The sequence below is a fragment of the Nelusetta ayraudi genome, unplaced genomic scaffold, assembly GCF_046127955.1.
Source record: "Nelusetta ayraudi isolate G7.1 ecotype Tasmania unplaced genomic scaffold, CSIRO-AGI_Nayr_v1 ptg000136l, whole genome shotgun sequence".
NCBI lineage: Eukaryota > Metazoa > Chordata > Actinopteri > Tetraodontiformes > Monacanthidae > Nelusetta > Nelusetta ayraudi.
The window spans coordinates 2,984,917-3,005,616 of record NW_027466186.1 but is presented as its reverse complement, the minus strand read 5'-3'; the positions used below and the strand labels follow the sequence as shown (position 1 = coordinate 3,005,616).

Sequence of the window (20,700 nt, the reverse complement as noted above, 5' to 3'; positions counted from 1 at the left end):
CGTGATGTTATTGAATTTGGGGGGCATAAATTGGCGGGTTGATCCAGACAGTGGGCTAGAAACACCCCCCACCCTCGTACACAAGAGTGTAGTGTAATCTTCTCATTAGTCCACGGCAAACAACGATAAGACTTTCTAATACAGTTTGAGGAGGCAATTTGCAAAAAACAAATAGCCTGAATTTCTTTCATTTGGCTTGAAGATTAAGATTACATCCCGAGTAATCTCCCGCTGGATTTTGCACAGGAGCAGTTGCAAGGTAGGACAGACAAGCCAATGAAACCAAGCCAAACAGAAATAAGACAGTGAGAGGAAGAGGGTTTAAAGAGTGGAATACTAATGAGAAGCTGGAGAGAGACAAAAAGTGCAAAATACCAAACACACATTTGGATTTAAAATTTGAAATGCACTTTTGTTTTGTTTTTTTCACATTTCTGTAGTTGTTTAAAATGGTTTGCAAATGGTTTTTGAATCTGATTTTTTTTTTTTTGAGAACAGGATGAGGAATCATCCTTATTGTAGGTTTGTTTTTGAGTTGCTTGTGACTTATCGATAACTTGGTGACAATAAACATAGTAAGTACACAATGACTCACAATCGGGATCACTGGTCGAGCTTCATGTTGCCCTCACTGCATAACTAAGCTCTGACTGCGGGCAATGATCATCTCAAGCTGTTCCCTTCGCTGACTGCCTGACAATCACCTAAATGTGAAGGAAAACACAGTGACAAATTAGTTTTAAATGTCTCAATACGTCACAAGTTTAGGTAATTTGTTCTTGCACAAACAGGAGTCACTAACAAAGCAAAGTTTCAAGCGTGCCCATAATGACGAAAACTCTTTACTGAGCCCATGTGGCCACAGAGTAAAATGCACCCATCTGATAATTTGGAAGGAGTTTTTTTATTTCCTGATTTTAAATACATGAATGATATTGGATTGTAAGTGCCATGCAGTTATTTACAATGGGAATGTATTTACAGAGCATACCATTGCTCTCTGGTTTACACATACTTTGACAAATCTAACAACATTAACACGGAAACAAAAAAATACACAGACAAATAACAAATCAGTTATATAAAGTAAAGAGCATCATGCCATTTATCGGAAGTGAAAACACAGTGTTAGAATGAGCAAGAAGCAACAAGTCCCTGTGGTAGAAATATATTCATATAATAATACAGAATATATTCTACATACACTGATGATAACATTAATATATTATGAAAAAATGGTCTGATAAACATACATTAAAATAGCTTTCCAGCTTCCTAAAGGCAAAAACAAAAATATTTTGCAAATGTCAGCTGCATACCATTAAGTAATCTAACATAAAGGCTAAGCTCCTTTGTTATCTCTTTAATTTTTACATCATGGGACTGAAGAACGAAGCCCGAAAGTGCAATAGAAATATTAAATATTACAGACACAATTGTTGACTAACGGATTATAAATTCAAACCATGAACACGTGATTGCTTAACTCGTATCTTTCCATTCTGGCATGAGACTGATTCATTTGGAGGCTCCACTCCCCACATCCTCACGTCACACAACACTCGCACACACGCACTTATTTACATGATAGCGAGAAACCTGCAGACCCACAACCGCACCCTGAATGTGTACATCAAGTCTGTCGTTTACACAAACAATGACACCAAGATTATGTGCAATTAAAAGTGTGATACAAAAATAATGACGACAACATTGGCGGAGTTCTCAATGAGTATTTGGCACTGTGCGTATTCAGCAATTCTGAACTCTTCCACTGAACAAAGACTTGCAACAAAAGGTTTTGGTGAAAATGGCTGGTTGTCAGAGGAGATCACTACTCTAAGATGCAGTTGGTCACCTGGCTGCTGAGTTTCCGAGCAAAGCGGAACCCTCTCACAGAAGTACAGAGTGAGTTTGCTGAGATGTATCAAGTGGCAGCGTGTTAAAAAAAAAAAGAAAAAAAAAAAGTGTTGTTACACTTTGATGGCGGAGGTGAGCAGTGGCACAAAACCCATTATTATAAGACAATTCCATTTATCACCTCAACAAACTTTAAACAATCTTCACAAGTGACGACCAAAATTCTACTAAAGTCAAAGATTCTATGGACCTGATGCTTACGGAGGTTTACGATCTGACTAGAGCTTTGCAAGAAGTCTCAAGAAAAGAAACATTCTGAAATTAAAATGTAAAACAACACTCTCAATCTGGAACATTCCAATCACTCCCACACACCAACCAGAGTCATATGAAACCGCTCTGTTGTGCATTACTATTACAAATAATTATAAGCATTTCCACATAATATTTAAAGAAACTATATTTTCTCTGCATGTGTATATATCTATATCATAAATAAAGCACAGTATGTCTCTGGTGTAGTCGGACTGCTACAGATTAAGAACAACACAGTCTTTGGTCACTAAAATCTTTTAAGATATCAACATTTTCAAGTGTGATGGCTGAGCGGCGACAAATTCTAAATAAATGTATAAGTGCATTCATCTATATCAACATGTCATAACTTTCATTTTTAATGAATTTTTAAAATGAGAAAATTGGATCTTTCATAGTTTTGTTTTGAGTCCTGTTTTTTTGGTTTTAAATGAGCGAAGTACATTATTATAAGACATTCTTCAAAGTAAGACACAGATGTTTAAACAATTAGACTGATTATTTTCAGTCGTGGCAACCTATTGCTCGTATGCAAGGTAATCAGTGCAAAGACCTTTGACTCCTAGCTCAGTGAAAATGCCCCATGGCCTCAGCAGCCTTCACTCGCACCACAGGATCTGGATCCTGGAGCAGCATCACCAAACCTGAGAAAGAACACAGACAGTTATTACTCCTGTACAAACCAAAGGAGTCTGGATGAAGACGAAAGGCTTTTACGAACTGCAGGTGCAACAAATGAATTATAATCTGAAATGTTGGATTAAAATGTTTCATGATGGCCATGAATGGATTTTGTGACAAAAAGGGCAAAAAAGTTCTCACAGCAAATCACAACAATTTTTGTCTCTGCCTAAAAAAATAGGACTGAAGTGGGACAGTTGGCCACTTATTTACAAATTCTACTACCTTGTTAGAGAAGATGGAAGAGCCACTACTTAGTTATCAAGTTACCAAGTTATCAGCCTAAACATGTTGCCATACACTGTTTTCTCGACTGTTTATTATTTTGCATTTTGGTCAACACAAACGGACTGATGAGGTGTGCAACCATTGCGACTGAATGACGCATACGTTTGCTGAGCAAAGTTGGAACAAAACATTTCCATCCTAAAAGAATCCAAAAGATTGAGAGATCTTCCCATTATGTGAAAACGCTCCTGGCATTGCTGTAATTCAAAAAACAAAAAAAACAACCAAGAAGGACAAAACACATGCAGTGTGTAAATGTCTTAAAACGTGGGGAACATCACCTTTAGTGATGGTCCCCATGTTGAGGTGGGAGAGATGCTCCTCTGGAAGATTCCCCAGAAGAAATCCTGACAACACGGAAACAAACACAAAGCTTATGGTCACTTCAGTTTTCTCCTTCTTCGTGTGTGTCGTTTTTTTTAGGCATGGTCAAAAGACAAAAACAAAGTAGAGTCATTATTTTCCCGTGTAAAGGGTTCCAACTCTACCTATAAACATGGCAGCTCCCGCTCTGACTTCAGGCCAGTTGCTCTTGAAAAACTGGACGACTGAGATGTGATAAAAGTTCAGCATGCTCGGAAAGTCCTGAATCTGAGAATGAGAAAAGCACCGAACAGTAGAAATCAGTTGGACGAAATTATTCATTGTGATTTAGGAGGAGGTTGAGTTCACTGGTCTTGCATCAACAACAACACATTACGTGAAAAAATAAACATCAGAAATGAGCTTTTCCAAGAAGGCGACTTTTGGCTTAAAAAAAGTTGAGTGCGGCAACCTCGACCAAAGGTCTAAGTTTTAAAATAAGGACGACATTTAGCAAAGCTCATGTGCTGCTCACCAGGTACTTGGTGAGGTCGTTGATAAACTCTCCATAGTGTAAGGACTTGTCCTCGTGGAGGTGGTTCTGAAACATGGCCGTGATCTGCTCCGATCCCACCACGGGGGCACAAACTCGCATGGCATATTTACACGCCTGCGGACGTTTGAATAGAAAAGCAGGGAATTAAATGTGGCAGTGTGCGAGGCCAAGGTGCCTGTGACGGATGACGGTACCTTGACCACGTCTGGGTTTGGATCGACCAGGTGCAGCAGGAGGCTGACCAGGACATTGTGGATCTGGTCCTTGAACACTTGTTCACCTGAGCCAAACGTGGACAAGTTCCCCATGAGATAGATGGAAGCACAGCGAATCTCGTCGTTCTCCTGATGATCCGGAAGGAAACGTTAGTGTCACGTGTGCCTGGGTGTGTGGGAAACAGTCTTCTCCCAATGCGGAAGAGCGACAGAACACATCTCTGTTCTCACCTCCGACTAATAGAGACACTAACAACGAAATACCTCTCTAATTTCTGCCGCAAAGCTACCCAATGAGGAACAATACATTTTTAACATGTGATAACACCAAATCTTACGACAGGAAATATTTCATACACGCGTATGTAATATTTCCTGTCGTAATGGAAAATTATAGCAAACTGATTACATCCATGCGAATGTAACACAACTTACACTTTCCAGGAACGGTTTGATCTTCATGAAGATGTAGACAACCAATAAGTGGACATTCTTCTTGTCCAGATGGAGAAGGACTTTAGAGAGACCTGACATGGCTTCAAGTGTAATCCATTTACCTGCATACAGAGAGCAGACAAGAATGACTCTTTTCCTGCACTTTTAAGGAAAAGTGTTCCAACACAGTAAAGGAAGAAGACGCCATTAAACTACAAGGAATTACAGATATAAATCAGTCTAGCCACACAAAAGATTGCGGCAACTTTTCTTCTGTCTTTAACACAATAGGACTGTGCTGTCGGCTGACCTGGATCATCCTTCTCCTCCATGCCGGAACTCATGGCTGCCAGCAACTCCTTGGCGTACTTATTCACCTGGTGGCAGAAAGAAGTGAGCAGAAGGAGAAAAAGATGAAGAGAAGATGCCAAAGGGCTTCATGAAAATGTTGGCGCTGGAAGTATTCCGACCTTCTCAGGCGACCCCACGGCGATGTTGCCCAGCCCCCGCACTGCCAGCATGCGCACAGCGCAAGAGGGGTCTGATATTCTCTCCATCATGTTGTTCATCAGCACATCTATCAGCATCAACTCTGTCACCACATGGTGGTTCAACAGCTGTACTCAGAGAGGAAGAAAAACATGAGTCATTATTGCGTTTGTCCGTCTCGCACGTAAAAACACAAAAATTTCCCCTCAAACGTTTCACGCCATCTCACCTCGGAAAAGAAGGCGGTGACGGTGATTCTCTGGCACTCGTAGATGTTGTTTAAAGACGGACATAAACACTCCACGATGGCAGGCAACCTGGGACCAGCATGCTTTGACATTGCCCTGCAGAGAAGGAAATGCAGTCAGATATACACAGGCTGTAAATACTGGATTACTTTTTTAAAAAAGCCCTTAGAGGAGAAAGAAAAGTAGGGCAAGAGATTTAGTATTTCGCCATTATTAGTGACATTATTAGTGTAAAAAGTGTTTTTGTTTGCTGCTTTTCAACATGTCCAAATTAAAACTGAAACATTTTGATTCATTTATTTGATGAATTCACTGTTGGATTTCTGATAAAGGGAAGACAGTGACCTCTAGTGGGAAATCATAAGCCGAGAAAGCAGCGCTTTCATCCAACAACAAAACCCAGCATGCTGTGTCTACCTTGCCAGCAGTGTAACTCCAGTGATGTGTGTGTTTGTCTCCTTCATTGAGTCCCAGGCTTTATCTTCATCCAGCCTCTTCAACACTTCATCTAACTGGGCCCGAGCCAGCAGGATCTGCAGAGCGTCAGCCGCTACCCTGAAATATTGAAAACCATGAGCTCAAAACAGATGCAACCTGAACTAAAAACATGTTGGTTGATTGGAATTTTTCATCTGAATAGCAAATGGGATATTCCAACCCTGCGACGTGGACGGAAGGGGCGTGCTTGTTGTTGCTCTTTGCTGTCGAGACCCCGACACTCGCTCCCAGTCTGAGAGTGATGCACGAAAAGAGACGAGGAAACAGACTGACGGCTGCTTCCTGACTCTGGCCATTTAATAACAGCTCTTTGAGACCACAAGTCATCTGCAGAGAAATAAGCATATATACAACACGAAAAAGGTTTCAAACACAGCTGTGTGTGATACCAGTAATATCAGTAGACCAAATCCCTTTTTAACATTTGTTGATGTTTTTTTTTATAACTTGAAGTAAAGAACGTTAAAGTTTAAATTGAGGGGAGGACTGTCAAAACCAAATATTGAACTTGGAAAGGGTGTATAACCTCTGAGTGTTTGTGACTTACAGCCAGCGGTGGATTGGTTGCCACCTTTATCGTCCCGCCCCTGATCATGGACTCCTTCTTGTCCACATAGGGTGCCATGATGGCAAGCTTCTCCATCACCATCTCCATAATCTGACCGGCAACAATGGGGTCGGCTCCAAGCGCCATCCACATCTCACAGGTCCAGCTGGACACAGATGACAACAACAACAACCAGCTAAAAATACAAGGAAAAAAACCCAATAAGTTAGATCATGTCTGTTATTTCTAAATGTACCTGTCATAAGGAAGCGGCTGGTTCACAAGTGTACTGATAACAGTCTGGAGATGCTGAGAAGCCAAGATCAGCACCGTCTGTCCTGCTGCCACTCTCACCTAAACACATAGTAAATCAGGACAGCATGTACAGCTGATTATAAATATGAGTGGGAAGATTACAGACAGATGATAGATAACAACCTAATGGAGGCCGAATTGGACACACTTCATCGTGATGCAAACTATTGCAATGCTCACCTGCTCTTCTGTGATGCTCTGCAGACGCACATGAAGCACTTCCAGCATCTCAGGGACCTAAAGTACAAATCACATACAACATATATAGTCGCAGACTCCAACAGTTGCAATAACTGTGACAACGCAGTTATACTATTATATACGTTACCAGCTCTTGCAGCCCTGCTCCCCTGTTCTTCAGCAAAGTGTTCAGGATGACAGATGAAGCCCTGCAGCAGTTTGTCTGACTGTCGACCAGCCCCTCAAACAACATGAAGACTAGTGTTGTCAGCTGCTGCTGGGGAAGTCGCTTGCTGATCACCTGATGCACAAAGGGAAAGGAACCCAGTAAGAGTTCCACCGTATCGGATCACAACTCAGCCGAGCTTTACTCATTAAAAAAAAGAAGGCTGTATACTAATTCTAATCACATCATGGTGCATCAAGGAGTTGAAATGTGTGAAGTGCAAAGAATAATTGTCAATATGTGCCATGACAAAAATGTATTTTTATTTTAAAGCTTTAAAATAGGCTGTCAACAAATAGTGAGGAATAGCTCTAAAACAGGAAATTGGTGAAACGGTGAAAAAGACATCTTCAGATTATAGCTTTTTCTTTTTTTAACGTATCCTTTGGTTTTCATTTGGCCAATGATGATGACTCAGTTTTCCTGTGCTATTTTTTTTCAATGCGTCGCAGCATCAAAATCTTAAGAACTAGAATAATTGTCAATGAACTTGTAATCTATCATGCTATCAGAGATCTGTACAGCCACTCAAAATACCAATGGGGATCTGTCTGACCCAAAATGCAGACTTATACAAGTGTACCTTTGTGAGGTCAGAGCATGTCTTATATAGAACTGAGTTGTCCGGGTTTTCCAGACGCTCTTTCAGGGGCAGCAAACTGTCCACAGATTCATCCTTGTAATCTAGAGCGAAACCTACGGAGAGACAAACATCCCAACCCAATTATGTTCACAGTTAAGACTGAAGAGAAACAGTTCCATTGCACCATCTCCACTCTGCGGTCCCTCTCTGTACCTTCGTAGCGCAGCTGTATATTAAGCAGTGGGTATATGCAGTCGACTGCGGCTATGCGAACAGCAGCGAGGGGGTCAGTGCAGCGGGGAGACAGTCGGCCGAGCAGAGCGCCCAGGTTGTGGAAAGACACCATGTTCTGATGAAAGACAGTGGAAAAAGTATAAAAGTCACCAACGGGTGGAGCTAAAATGAGTAATGGCATACTAGAATTCTAATTAAAATCAATTGTAATCAAAAAAACAAACAATGGCATTCTAAAACAGGCGTGTATGTGTACACACCTTAACAGTGAGGTTATCCAGGTAAAAAGCCAACATGTGAGCAGTGACTGTGATGGCTCTCTCTCTCTCGTGGTCCTGTCCGGAGCTCAGCCACGGTTCAATGTGCTGCAGGCAGAGTAAAGATTACACCTTCAATCAGGTACAGTACAAACGAGGCAAGGGAGCTGCTGCTCAGTGTGTAGTAAATCACAAAGGCAAATATTCCTTTAATAACAGTCAGAGTGAGAGGAAAAAGAAGGGCAACATGCAGAATTAGAAATGCGTTTAATCTTTTTTAAGATTGGATGGTTTGAAATATTCTTTCAAGAGCCTTTATGATCAGCTCACCCAAACTAGAGATGCAAAGAGGGAAATCAAAAGCATTTTATATTTATATTACTTAGTTGAGGTGAAAAACGTGAAACTGAGAAAGCACATAATGCAAATATTGGGAGTGTAGGGTTAGTAACAGAAATACAGAGTGGTGTCTGAGGCTTCACCTTGAAGACACTTTGCAGGCCATCAGGTGTCAGATCTTTGGCCAGAACACTTTTCAGAAGCTCCTGCAGTGCAGCCAGCGTCTCCTTGTACAGTGCCTGCATAGCAACCAACATTCAAAAAACAAAAAAAAACATTTAAGAGTGAGTTTATTTGTTTTAAATGCGATGCATCTCTGCAGACACAAGATGGTGCAACAACATCAGCACTCCGTCTTTGAACTTCACCTTCCTCTGCTTGGGATTCAACGTCTCCTCGTCTTTAGTTTTCTCTGGGGTGTGCGTGTCGGGCGGCAGGGAGATCACACTGTTCACACACACTTTGAGCAAGTCAAAGCTTTCGTCCTCGCTCAGCGCAGGCTCCAGTGCCCTGAGGAAGAACCAGTTAAAGACCAAATACTGGGACGCTGTGTACGGTATCAAAATTTGGAGGAGAATATTTAGAGGCCAATCAGGAAGATGATTTTCTGTGGCATGGAATTGTGTTCTGCTGTGCACCCTTCAGTAGTATTTGTGATTTTATGCCATCCTGTGGCTTAAAAAAAAAACCTGGACACAACACAGTATTGTGAAATAACCTTGTCCACTTGCAATTGCTTATGCAAACTTCAACAACAGCAAAAACTGGGTTTGGCGACAAAAAAATACTGTGCATGGTGTTGAAAAGACAAAACAACATCAATTTAAAAATAGCAATGCAGCAAATATTCACAAACGTGTGGACAAGGCCTTATTCTACTTGAATCTATTGAAGTCTACTTGATCAGTTCATTTGAGGGATACATTAGATTGGCACACGTGGTCATCACAAGTTGGCGCACTGGAGTCTTCATTGAATCAGCTGGCTCTGCTTTCATGAAATCCTGAGCAGACGAGACAGCAGGGAGAGAAATCCAACACCCTTTTAAGACCCTCAAATTCTTTTTTTTCATTTAAAAATGTGTTTTCATGAATGATTGACTACTGACCACCATAACATTAATGAGCTCCTGCTTGCGTGTGAAAACGTAGCCTTGCTTCTTAACACATGCGCTAATTGCTTTGGCAATGAGCCCAACACTTCGGATCAGACTCAGCTTCATGGTCAGGTCCTAAAAATAAATAAATAAATAAATGAATCAAAAATGAGGAAAGACACAATTGCATGTCAACAGGAGACACACCACTGCACAGAGAAAGATAAATGAGAGGACATAAACAGATCTACAGATTTAGGTCAGGAGGAAAGTAGGGTAATATAAAGTCAATTGGATAATTGCATATTTTGGTAAAGAATGCAAACAACAAGGCCAACGGGAGCCCCGTCCTCCAGCAGGCGCAACATGTGAGTGAGCATCAGCAAACAGATTACAAACTCAAGTTCAGTCAGTCACTTCACGCAGCCCATCAATCAAATCAAATCAAATCAAATCAATCCAGCAGAGCCACGGCAGATTGATCCTCCATGCCGAAGGATGGACAGTGCTTTTGAAAGTGCTTTGTGATTAGAGATCAGTTGAACAGCAGACCACCCACAAGTCACTAGAAAGAACACAGAAAAGACAGAACATAGAAGAGAACCCTAAGTTAAAAAAAAAAAAGAGAGAGAAAGGAAGAACTGAGTCAGAAAAGGCAAATACACCTCATCTTTGTTTCTTTAACCCTCCAATTATCTCAATGTGTATCTAGAGCTGAAGAAAAATCAGATGGCACTTAAACATGACTGTATTTGAATCATTTAAAAAAAAAAAATACAGGACGTTTTAATTTATTATTTAAAAGAAGCATTTCAAAATACTAAATGTTGTCTATACTATAAAAGGCATTCGAAGAAGTGTATGATAAATATTTAAATTTTAAGCATAAAAAATTGAAGATTTAAGAGGAAAATGTGAGTAAAAATGTATTTAATTTTATACTAAAAACAAATTAGACCTGAGCTGAGTTGAATTTAAAAAGGAAAAAAAAAATAAAAACTTTTCTAAACTGGTCTTTTGAAAATGTACTAAATTGTACCGATTGGGTTGACACTAAGGTACACAGGGCGAGTATTGGACAAACAGAAAGATTATATGTGGTCATCACTTCAAGTTGCACTTCACTGAGGTAGAGCTTTTTATTTTACTTTGTTTTTATTATACACACACATATGTATGTGTGTGTATATATACATATATATATATATATACATATATATATATATATATATATATATATATATATATATATATATATATATATATATATATATATTCATATATTTAGTTTTTTATTCTTTACAAATTATAGATATAACATAATATATATATTTTTATTGATCGCCTTCAACAACTGAAATGATGGCCAGAGTTGGACAAGATAGATGAGCCTGGATATAAATGTGAGATAACTTTGTTTGTAAGATGCACTATGTGTGATGCTCTACGTCAGTGAAATAGCAGTCAGACAGGGCAAAACACCAGTTTCAAGAGAAAGAAGATGCTTTGCTATAATCAGCTATAAAGATCTTGAGGGAAAAAAGGGTCACAATATCACCAGCAGTGTGCAAACAGGAAGATTGACAAACATAAGGGTTAGCTGTAAACACCCTGGTGCTACTGTGATGATACCTTTGTCTCTACTTTAATTCCCAGAACCTGTATAAAACAGAGTTTACATAAATATTAATGCACAACAATTAAAGCCTCCACAGAAAAAAAACTCCAAACAAACTAAGCTGAACAGGGAGAGACACAGGTGGCTATTCTGTTTCCTTTGCTGCATTTTAAATAACCAAATCAACACTGACAGCATTGTGGTGCTGCCTTGTGATGGTTATTACCTTTGTGTTGAAGTGTTTACTGATGCTGCGAAGGATGTCTTGATCGATGCGGTCCAGTATCTTTTCTGGAGGTGCGTTCAGAGCTACTTGACCATAACACAAGATTAATGTGCTCTTAACCTTTTCCACTTCCACATCGTTACGTTCCTGAGGACAAAAGGAGGAAGAGGAAGAGGAAGACAGATAGGGAGGTGAGTTTGTGCCATTTGCATAGGGAGAGAGAGAGAAAAAAATGTAATCATAGCAAACTCAGTTTTGGTACTTTGAGAAGATTGAAGATGCTCGGGGACTTCTTAAAAGCGTCTGACTTTCCAAACTCGTACAGCTTAGCCAGAGTTCCCTCCAGGTGGCTGTTGGCACACAGACCAACTCCCATTGCCACTCCCTGAAAAGGACAGATAACAGAAACTGGTTGAACAGCAAAAACAAAAAGGCAAAAAACAGGAATCAGGCCTAAACAGACCAGCATTGTGTTTAACGTGGTCACGAGACATAATTGTTCCTGGGTACCTCTCTCTCAATGGCATCATTGTGCCGCGCTGCGAGGAGGATCTCCTGCAGCTGCTTTTTAACCACTTCCTTATTAAAACACTGCTGGAGAGTCACCCCTATACATCGATACAGGAAACTCTAGAGAAAGAATGAAGCATGTTATTAGGCGACATACCATTATTAGTATTAATATCTCAAGATTCTGCTCATTTATTACATTTTTGTTGGAACGTTTTGTGATTTTCTTTTCTGCTGTTGTACTGTGACTGAGTGATTTAGTTTGGGTAAGATTAATTGTTAACTTGTTTGTGTGCACGCTGTAACTACGTTGCCAAGGCGGACAAAGCTTTTTTTTTAACTAGGCTAAAGTTGACACAGTCAGCCGGTGAAGTTGAGATATGACTAACAATTAATGAGGCCTACTGCGTGGATGCCTAAGAGTTAAACAAACAGTCGGGACTTCTGAACTGAAGACATAGCAGTAGTCTGGTCTTGACTTGACTTGTAAAAGTAAAGCCTGCTGAAACAACTTGCCTTCTCATCTAAGGCGTTGTTGTACGTGGAGAGGTATCTGGTGGCCTCAGCTGCACACTGACACACCCAGGTGTCATCTTCCAGTGTCGACAGAGTTTTAGACAAGAGCTGCAGATGAGGGAATCGTGTTTAGAGACACATTTCACTAAATCTGCTTAGATATCCAATTTTTTTCCCATTAAAGTTATCATCGCTTTGAACAAATGTAACATGCAATTGATTTTCTAATTTTAGTTAAAACAACTGATATAATTCAAAGTTTGAGAGACAATTTTTCATAATAAAGCAAACTAGCAGACCTTTAGCAGCTTTTCGTTCCAGTGCTTCTTATCTAGACTCTCTGCTGTTGATTCTGGAAAAGAAAAAAAAAAAAAAAAAAAAAACACAGACCAAGTGACTTTGAATGTAAAGGTGAACCCACAAAAAACAATGCGAAGACACGTATTCAAGTATATGGTGTTTCTCAAAGAAATTATATCAACCTGCAGTTTGTTAGGGAACATGGAGGATTCAAACATTTTGCATATTTCCATACCTTGTAGAACAGATAGAAGAGGCGGGATCTCCGTGTCCCACAGTAATTCCGTCTTGGGGTGGATGCTGACGCTGAGGATTTGAAGCAGAGAGAGGGACGGCGCCCCGTGATCTCTGTTGTTGAATGGAAATGCGGCGTTAACCTAGAACATATTAAGTCAAACCACAGCACAAACGCTTTACTTTGGAAATTGCAAACCGCATCATCAACCTACTGTGCGTGTATGTATTTAATGAAGATTATTTAAAATGATGAATTATTTTCCTACCAGCAACCTGATCATTAGTGTCTGAGGAGACGGAATATTGACTGGCGGAGAGAGAAAAGCAAATAAAGTGATTTTTAATGATCTACCAAAGATTCTCACAAATCTATTTTATTCTATGTTATTTAAAAAAGAAGTACATTTTAACTTTACAGCAAACATTTTTTGCTTACGTTTTATTTCCTACAGCCATTGGCTTTTGCAGGCCAATGGCTGTAGGCTGTAGGAACATGTTTTTAACCAACAAATGACAAGATGCATAAAAACTGGAAACCGCTCTGCTATACACTTATCGGCAAGTTTTGTAGTTTTCCAACCAAAGTTGCCACACTGTCAGCTGACCGCTTTGGTGTGCTTAAATTGTTTGCGGAGACTGCAAGTTTGATACACAGGTGGTCAGAAGCATTGCATGAAAAGACTGTTGAAGATTGTTGAACGTTGAAACTGAATGCTGCTCTGCATCTGGCAACTAGAAACATGAGGTGAGGGACGTCTATGTGTCCTACCTTCCTGTGTAAAGTCTATTTTAAAGCTGGGCTCTTGGTTTTCTTTCTTCTTGTTTCCCAGCACCATTAGACTCTTACACAGTGGAGTGGTTGCATTACTGAACTGTGGAGGAGTAAGATAGTACAGCAGCTTTGGCCATAGAATCTATAAATGAAAAAAAAATAAGAAAAATGACTGCTTAAATATACAGAATACATGTCTATTTACCATAACATCCCCCCAAAAAACAAACACCACAGAGTGACATGTTTTTGGGGTAAAAGTAGTAGATGGTGATCATACATCAGCTAATTGTCCAACAGTGGTGGTCAGGAGATGAAGGGTGTTGTCACACATCTTCCTCAGAGCCTCATTAGCCACCTCCTCTGGCTCTGTGGGACTCTGTCCTCGCTGGAGAGACACAGACGTCATCAAACGCGGGTTATGTTTTATATTCCTCATGGATGTTTTTCTGGAGACTTACTTAACTTTCTTTTCAAAATAGTCAAATTAAGAATGAGCCTTGTGCATTTCCTAAATGCATAATTAGTCCAAAGCAAATAAAACTACAATTCATTCTGCCATAATTATATCAGAAAACAATGATTCACTGATGAGAAGGTAACTCAAAAGTAAAAATGTCCAGTACCTGATATGTGTCGGGTAAGGCACAGTGCTGCACTATGAATCGAACCAGTAACTCGCCTCCCTCCAGCTCCAGGTAGCCATGATGAGCCATTGCACTGATCACCTGAATAACACACTTTTTAACCTGAGAGAGAAAACAGAGTCCAAACATAAGAATATTTTCTAATGAAAACAAAAGGTATTGTTTCAATCATAATATGCTGTGTGTTTACATGCTGTACCTTATTGCTGTGGTCAGCCATTGGTTGTCTGATGCTGGCCAAAATCAGCAGTTTCCTATTTTCCATTGTGGAAGCTGCCGAACACACATATGATTGCACAAATAAAGGATACGGTAGTCGACATGTCTGGGCTTGTCTAAAATTTAAGCTCAATGGTGCAAGTAGTCAGTGAGTGTCCAAACCACCGCAGCTCTACCACTCAAAGTCATTCATTGTGCTATCTTCTAATAGAGATCTTTTCAGTCTCAAAGTCTCATCATGAGTGTGAACAAAAGCTGCTTTTCAAGATATTAGTTAGTTATTAAATTAGTCTGGAGGCTGCGGTTGTTCCAGTTATCAGAACTTTGAGGCATTTTCATATTGGAGAAAGCCCACACTGAAAGCTTTTCTTGGTGGACAACACTGAAAAACCACGTCTTTGGCAAGAGTCCCATTAAATACTGCAGTGCAAAGCGACTGACCACAAGGTTGAGTCCTATTATTGCTCTTTGCACAAATAAGAACAAGGTCTCAAGGTTGCTATACCAAATTAGATTGAAGGAAGTTCATCAATGACCTATGAGCACAAAAGAGCAAATAAGTTTAGGCCAAGTCAAGTCAAGCTTTCAAAGTTAAGAGTTAACTTCTGTCTCCCGTTTCCAAATTCTTTCTCCAAAAAATCACAAGAGGTTAAATGAGCGATCATCAGGCGTGTGTTCTTTTCTCACTGGTGGAGTTGATGAGGTGACGGAGGACGGCCAGCGACCCCACTCTGCTCCGCTCGTTACTGTTCTCCAACTTCTGCAGCACAAACATAACCAGCCGGTCTGGGAAGGAATTCGCTGCAGGGAGGAAAGAGTAAAGAGGAGTTCAATGAGAAATCCTTCAGCTGACAGAGAAACACCAAGACATCGCAGAGAGAAATAAACAGGAAAGACCAGTAGAGGAAGTAGGTCAAGTGTCACACTTAATATTATTATGTTTGGAGTCTGTCATACGAACGTATGAACTCATTATCGTTCTTGTGACTCGAGAGAAGAATGTGACTTTCTTAGGCAACTTTCAGATGTGACCTTCCAAATGACTTGGCCAGAGCAGACTTTGTCAAACCAACTTCCTCTAATTCTAAGGGCAATGCCATGGCAACTGCAACGAGATTTCACATGCAATTCATGAAGACAAACAAACAGACAAGAGCTTTAATACCCAGTAGGCTGAAGCAGCGCAAGACCTCGTTGTGGTTTTTGACAGTGGGGGGGTTGCTGTAATCCACAGGGATGGACACCTGAAGGGAGGAGACAAAGAAAGCGCTGCACTGAGATCTCACATTGGTAGAGCGACGTAAGATCTGGGGATCAGTCTTGAAATCCACGTATTCACCGTGCACACAATTTAAACTGAAAACAATTACATGCCAGTGTGAATGATGCTGGCTCTTTGCAGGAACTTTTACAAAGTGCCGTTAATAGCACAAGATCACGGTTGAGCGGTTCGTGAAGAGGAAGTGAAAATCTGCCACGCCAGGTGCTCTTTTATGCACTACTGCAGTTCTCATATTGAGGTGAAACACTTCTCGCACATCTACAGTATGTATCACAAATCAGGGAGGTTGTGGTGAAGTGGTGCAATGGCTGAGGCACGGGGCCAAAACTCAACTGAGTCACAAGGTTATAAACAAACATGTGACTACAATGACTCTAACGATCCTTCGACACGTCGCACACAACGCACCGCAAACCGAGTGGCACAGTTTTCAGTTTAGCTGCGTTTTTTTTTTTCTCTTATATTCCTGCATAATTTCGACTGGTATGCAAAATGTCATCTGTTTTTTTATTTAATCAACAGACTTTAAAAAGTCAGTCTTAGTTCAACATCTTTGATTCAATCAAGTTGTGCCTGAAGCAGCACAATGCTTGTGTTGATTCAAACCTGCTCTAATTTATAGAGTCCAACCTCGACTATTTCAAAACAGGGCTGCAGTACAGTTTAGATGATACCAGCAGGGCTTTTTTTTGGTTACCATGAAAAGTAATAAAATGGCATCATAGAAATATTGGACACTATTGCCTCCAAAAATGAACCCTGCACCAGAAGTAATGATCGATGCCAGAAACTTCCCACTGCTGTGTTTTAATTTAATTTAATTTATTTTTTTTATTTCAAACTTTTCAAAGAAAATTCTTGCTCATAAATTGCCACCAAATTCAAATTCTCTGCGAACAAGGTATTGTTGGGACACATTCATCAGCAGATTCCCTTAAGTTCTAAGCTGCAGCATTGATGTTGGTGTGACACTCATGTGTACCTGCTGATGCAGTGCAACAAGCAGACTGTCCAGTTGCGTCTCCAGCACTCTGCTGCCCATGTTGACAGATGCATCAATCACTTGGCAGAGACTCTGAGGGGAAAAGAAAATCATCTCATTCAGTCGACAGAGACAAGAAGAGACAGGATGGATCCCCTAATACACCCATCTCTAACTCACCTTGCTTATGATGTAATGCTCGTTGTTTTTCTTGTAAAGGGACAAGATGGCTGGTATAAGTTTGGGAATTTGCTCCTCCAGTTTTTCGCTGGCCATCAGGTGGCACATGGAGCCCACGGCCTCAGCCACAGTCAGCCTCAACTGGAAGAATACAATGTCATTTTATCTTGTTCGTACGAGTTACAACCACTTTAGAAACCATTCTAAAGAAGAAAATGCTGTTTCGGTCACTTTAAATTTAGACTAAATGCCAAAAAATCTTATTTTTGTGCCGTAAACCTTTGTCTAACCCATACCAGACTGAATGTATGATCTGTGACCTCACCTTGGACTCCCGGCTTTGTAACCAGTTGTTGAAAAGGATGTCAAAAGCAGAATATATTTCACTGGCAAATGTGTCCTTTCTCACTGTTGGATCTGGAGCCTTGTCTAAGTTGGCCAGGTACTCCAAGATACTTTCGCTGAAATGACACAATGCTAAGGGGAGAGGAGGAGGGGAATTGGAGAAGTGCAAATTATAAACTAAAAAGAGAATTTTTGTTTTATGTTGAACAAAGAGTAGAATAGAGTCCCTGCTTCTCTTATTTTGATAATTAATGCATCTAGGGGTTGCCAGCTACAGTAGATGTAATGCAGCTAAGACAGTATTGCAGTTGAAAACTTGGTAACAGGTTCTTACCAGAAGAGAAGACCCACTTCATGTTATCCTGTTTGGCCATGTTCAACATGGGCAACATTGTGCCAAGAATGGCATTCAGGAATGGTACCATTCCATAAACTGGACAACAAAAGAGAAGAGTAGAGCATCTGTAGCAAACTATGATTTACAAGTCTATTTGTAAATCACGAAGAGATAAAACAATGTAACTTCTTGTTTCTTGTTCCATAACCATTCATCCAATCTACCTTATTTTTAAAATATATGTACATATTTATTTAAAGTCAAAGTTTGTTCAAATCAAATCAACAATGTTTCAGACGTGAATGAAACAACATTTTGTGAGTGCTTTAAATATTTTCTTACCATTAGAGTCAGAGAGATTGGCGAGTGTCTGGACGACAAAAAAGTGAGGAAGCAACCCTGGCTGAAACTTGCTAAGAATCTCCTCCATGATGTCGTTGATGTGTTTGTTACCCACAGCGACCAGGATGTTACTTGCTGCCTGCTGCCAATCAGGAATGACCTCCTGAAAGTATTGCCGTAACAAGGAGCAGTTGTTGAGGAATTATGGATTATTTGATCATTGCATTAAAAGATCAACTAGTTAACATTTCAGTGAACCTTCGATCGCGTCATCTCATCGGAGGCCAAGGTGATGATACTCTTAATCCTGGGATAACTGATGTTCTCTATCCTGCTGCCCACAACTAGCTCGATAGTTTGCAGAATCACAACTCTGTGTGTCACCAGCAACTACAGGAACAGAAAATAGGAACAGCCAATGAAGGTATGAAAAGTGAACAAATACATACAAATACAAATAAATAAACAGCAGAAATACAAGTAAAACACCACAAAAAAGTAAAATGTCATACAGTGTGTACAAAGGCTTCCCTTTGTACTATGTCATGTGTTGGATGAAGCAATTCTTTCCTGCCATGAACACCTGATAATCACATTTGACATTGCAATATACACACATGCACTGATTTGCAGCTTGATGGTGACCGAGAAGAATAGTGTTACTAGTTGCAAACAAGAAATTGAGCATTTTTTTTCTCACAAGCAACGGCTTGTCAAAATCGAACTCAGAGTTTGACAATTGCATTTAAAGTTACCGGATGTGTTGTCAGTGGGAAAAAGGCCATCACAACCAGTACAATGGGTTGCCCTCATACTGATGAGATACAGGTGTTCTCTTTACCTTTGGATGCTTCAGGAGGTAGTCCTGGCACATGGCTAACACTCTGTCTGGCTGCTGTTTCCCCAGCGTCAGTATCGACTTTCTGACCTGCTCCTGGACTTTTGAGTCTTTATCAGTGGCCGCATCAAGGAGCGCCAGGGTCACCTCTGCAGGGCAAACACAAGAAGAACAGAAAATAAGTGGGTGCGAAATGTGGGCATGAAATGCTGAAAACACAGATGACTGGACCTCATCATTGCAACAGTGGGTAATCAGATGAATATAACTAAACATGCTCACGTTCCACATCCGTTTCGTCCATGGTGGACCACAAGAGAGCCTGCCTCCTGAATCCTGTGGCTGAGGATTGTATCTTCTCTCCTGGACTGTGGATAGGCAGGGTGTTCCATGCATGCACAGTGAAAATTGAATAACCACACATCCTTATTTCAGCAACAAATGTTTTCTTTTTGCTAAACAGAAAAACGTAAAGTTTTCTGTGAAGTTTTGTATCTCCCTTCAGAACGTCTGAAACTGGATAATGAGATGCATTTAAAGTGACTGACCTCTTTGAAATGAATGACAAACGACAAAACCTTTACTGACAACAACAGACAAAATGTATTTATTTTTTTTACCCCAACTACACTACCAGTTAAAACACGCTATCTAATGCAATGGTTTTTTTGTTATCTTTACAACCTTCTACATTGTCGATACATACTGAAGACATCAAAAATATGAGCAAGATATATGTAATTATGCAGCAAAGAAAAAAACGTTAAATAACTCTAAATATGTTTTTTTTTTTATGAAAGGTGGCTATTTTGAAGAATTTAAATATGACACGTGTTTGAGTTATTTTACACTTCTATTGTTTCCTACATAATTCCATGTGTGTCCATACGTAGTTTTAATGCCTTCAGTGAGAAACTGCAATGTCAATGGTCAGGACAATGAAAGAAATGTCATTAAATTCATACGGCATGTCCAAATGACTGGTAGTGTACATCGTAACAATTATGAAAATGAAAAGTATTTTAAGTCATCGCAACTACATTGGCTGTCTGTGGTCGGTTTAGCCTTCCGAGATACGGTTTAATTTGACACCTAACACGAGCACCTCTGGCTAACTGGGAGGCAGCCTGACACACTTGAACAAAGGTGGCATTTTGAATAAACTGCACTTGCCTTACTACCGAAGGACATTTTCCTCACTGTCGACAAACTCCGTGTTACAATTCAGTATCTACCTTTGACGGTGTTCCTGCAGTGATGCTGCTGCGGCGAGCGATCACTAAGCCGACGTGCTAGCAGGCTAAACTAGCAGCTGCGGCTAAGGAAGAGCCGTCCTCGTATCACCTGACAAACGTTCAACAAAACATACTCACCAAGTCCCAGCGAGGGTCACCAAAACAGCAACTTTTCCACCCGTCTGGTCTAAACCGAAGGGGCTCACTGTCCGTGGAAACGGTCAGCGTTTGTGGTCAGCGCAGGTGTAAACATACCGCGGTCATGTGCTTGTGGTCAGCAGGAACGTATCAAGAAAGGGGGCGTTACACTGAAACGTCACAATCATCACGGTGGAGCGACGCGGGCACGGCTGCATGTCAACCGGTGACGCCCGCAGAGATTCATTTCATGAAAGGTGGTTTACATATCCACCGTAGTTTTGAAAGTTAAGTTACGGTAACTGGACTGG

The 20,700-nt window shown here is 40.4% G+C and overlaps 1 protein-coding gene across 1 annotated transcript; it reads right to left on the bottom strand.

The window, feature by feature from the left end:
* Window positions 1-885: 885 nt before the first annotated feature.
* On the bottom strand, window positions 886-20,564 carry mroh1 (maestro heat-like repeat family member 1). Its single transcript, XM_076012909.1, has 45 exons — window positions 20,390-20,564; window positions 19,299-19,384; window positions 19,020-19,165; window positions 18,437-18,568; window positions 18,179-18,341; window positions 17,834-17,932; window positions 17,480-17,631; window positions 17,155-17,295; window positions 16,975-17,067; window positions 15,876-15,954; window positions 15,398-15,511; window positions 14,691-14,764; window positions 14,471-14,593; window positions 14,125-14,232; window positions 13,842-13,986; window positions 13,339-13,379; window positions 13,071-13,212; window positions 12,835-12,887; window positions 12,536-12,643; window positions 12,020-12,139; window positions 11,772-11,894; window positions 11,510-11,656; window positions 11,298-11,324; window positions 9,678-9,800; window positions 9,493-9,572; window positions 8,938-9,079; window positions 8,713-8,808; window positions 8,234-8,338; window positions 7,953-8,088; window positions 7,740-7,852; window positions 7,079-7,231; window positions 6,931-6,987; window positions 6,692-6,789; window positions 6,436-6,601; window positions 6,049-6,215; window positions 5,808-5,945; window positions 5,372-5,486; window positions 5,124-5,270; window positions 4,964-5,030; window positions 4,654-4,775; window positions 4,198-4,347; window positions 3,983-4,117; window positions 3,633-3,735; window positions 3,426-3,491; window positions 886-2,819 (listed from the first exon to the last, which is right to left on the bottom strand). The coding sequence occupies exons 2-45, from the start codon at window positions 19,318-19,320 to the stop codon at window positions 2,743-2,745; spliced, it is 4,908 nt and encodes a 1,635-aa protein (XP_075869024.1). The 5' UTR covers window positions 19,321-19,384; window positions 20,390-20,564; the 3' UTR covers window positions 886-2,742.
* Between the last annotated feature and the right edge of the window lie 136 nt (window positions 20,565-20,700).

Coding starts and splice junctions, on each gene's coding strand:
- mroh1 (XM_076012909.1), bottom strand. CDS start 19,320: ATGGACGAAACGGATGTGGAAC. Junction 8,339..8,712: donor GCCTGCAAAGTGTCTTCAAG/GTGAAGCCTCAG, acceptor CTCTGCCTGCAG/CACATTGAACCGTGGCTGAG. Junction 6,988..7,078: donor GAGCAGGGCTGCAAGAGCTG/GTAACGTATATA, acceptor TTTGTACTTTAG/GTCCCTGAGATGCTGGAAGT.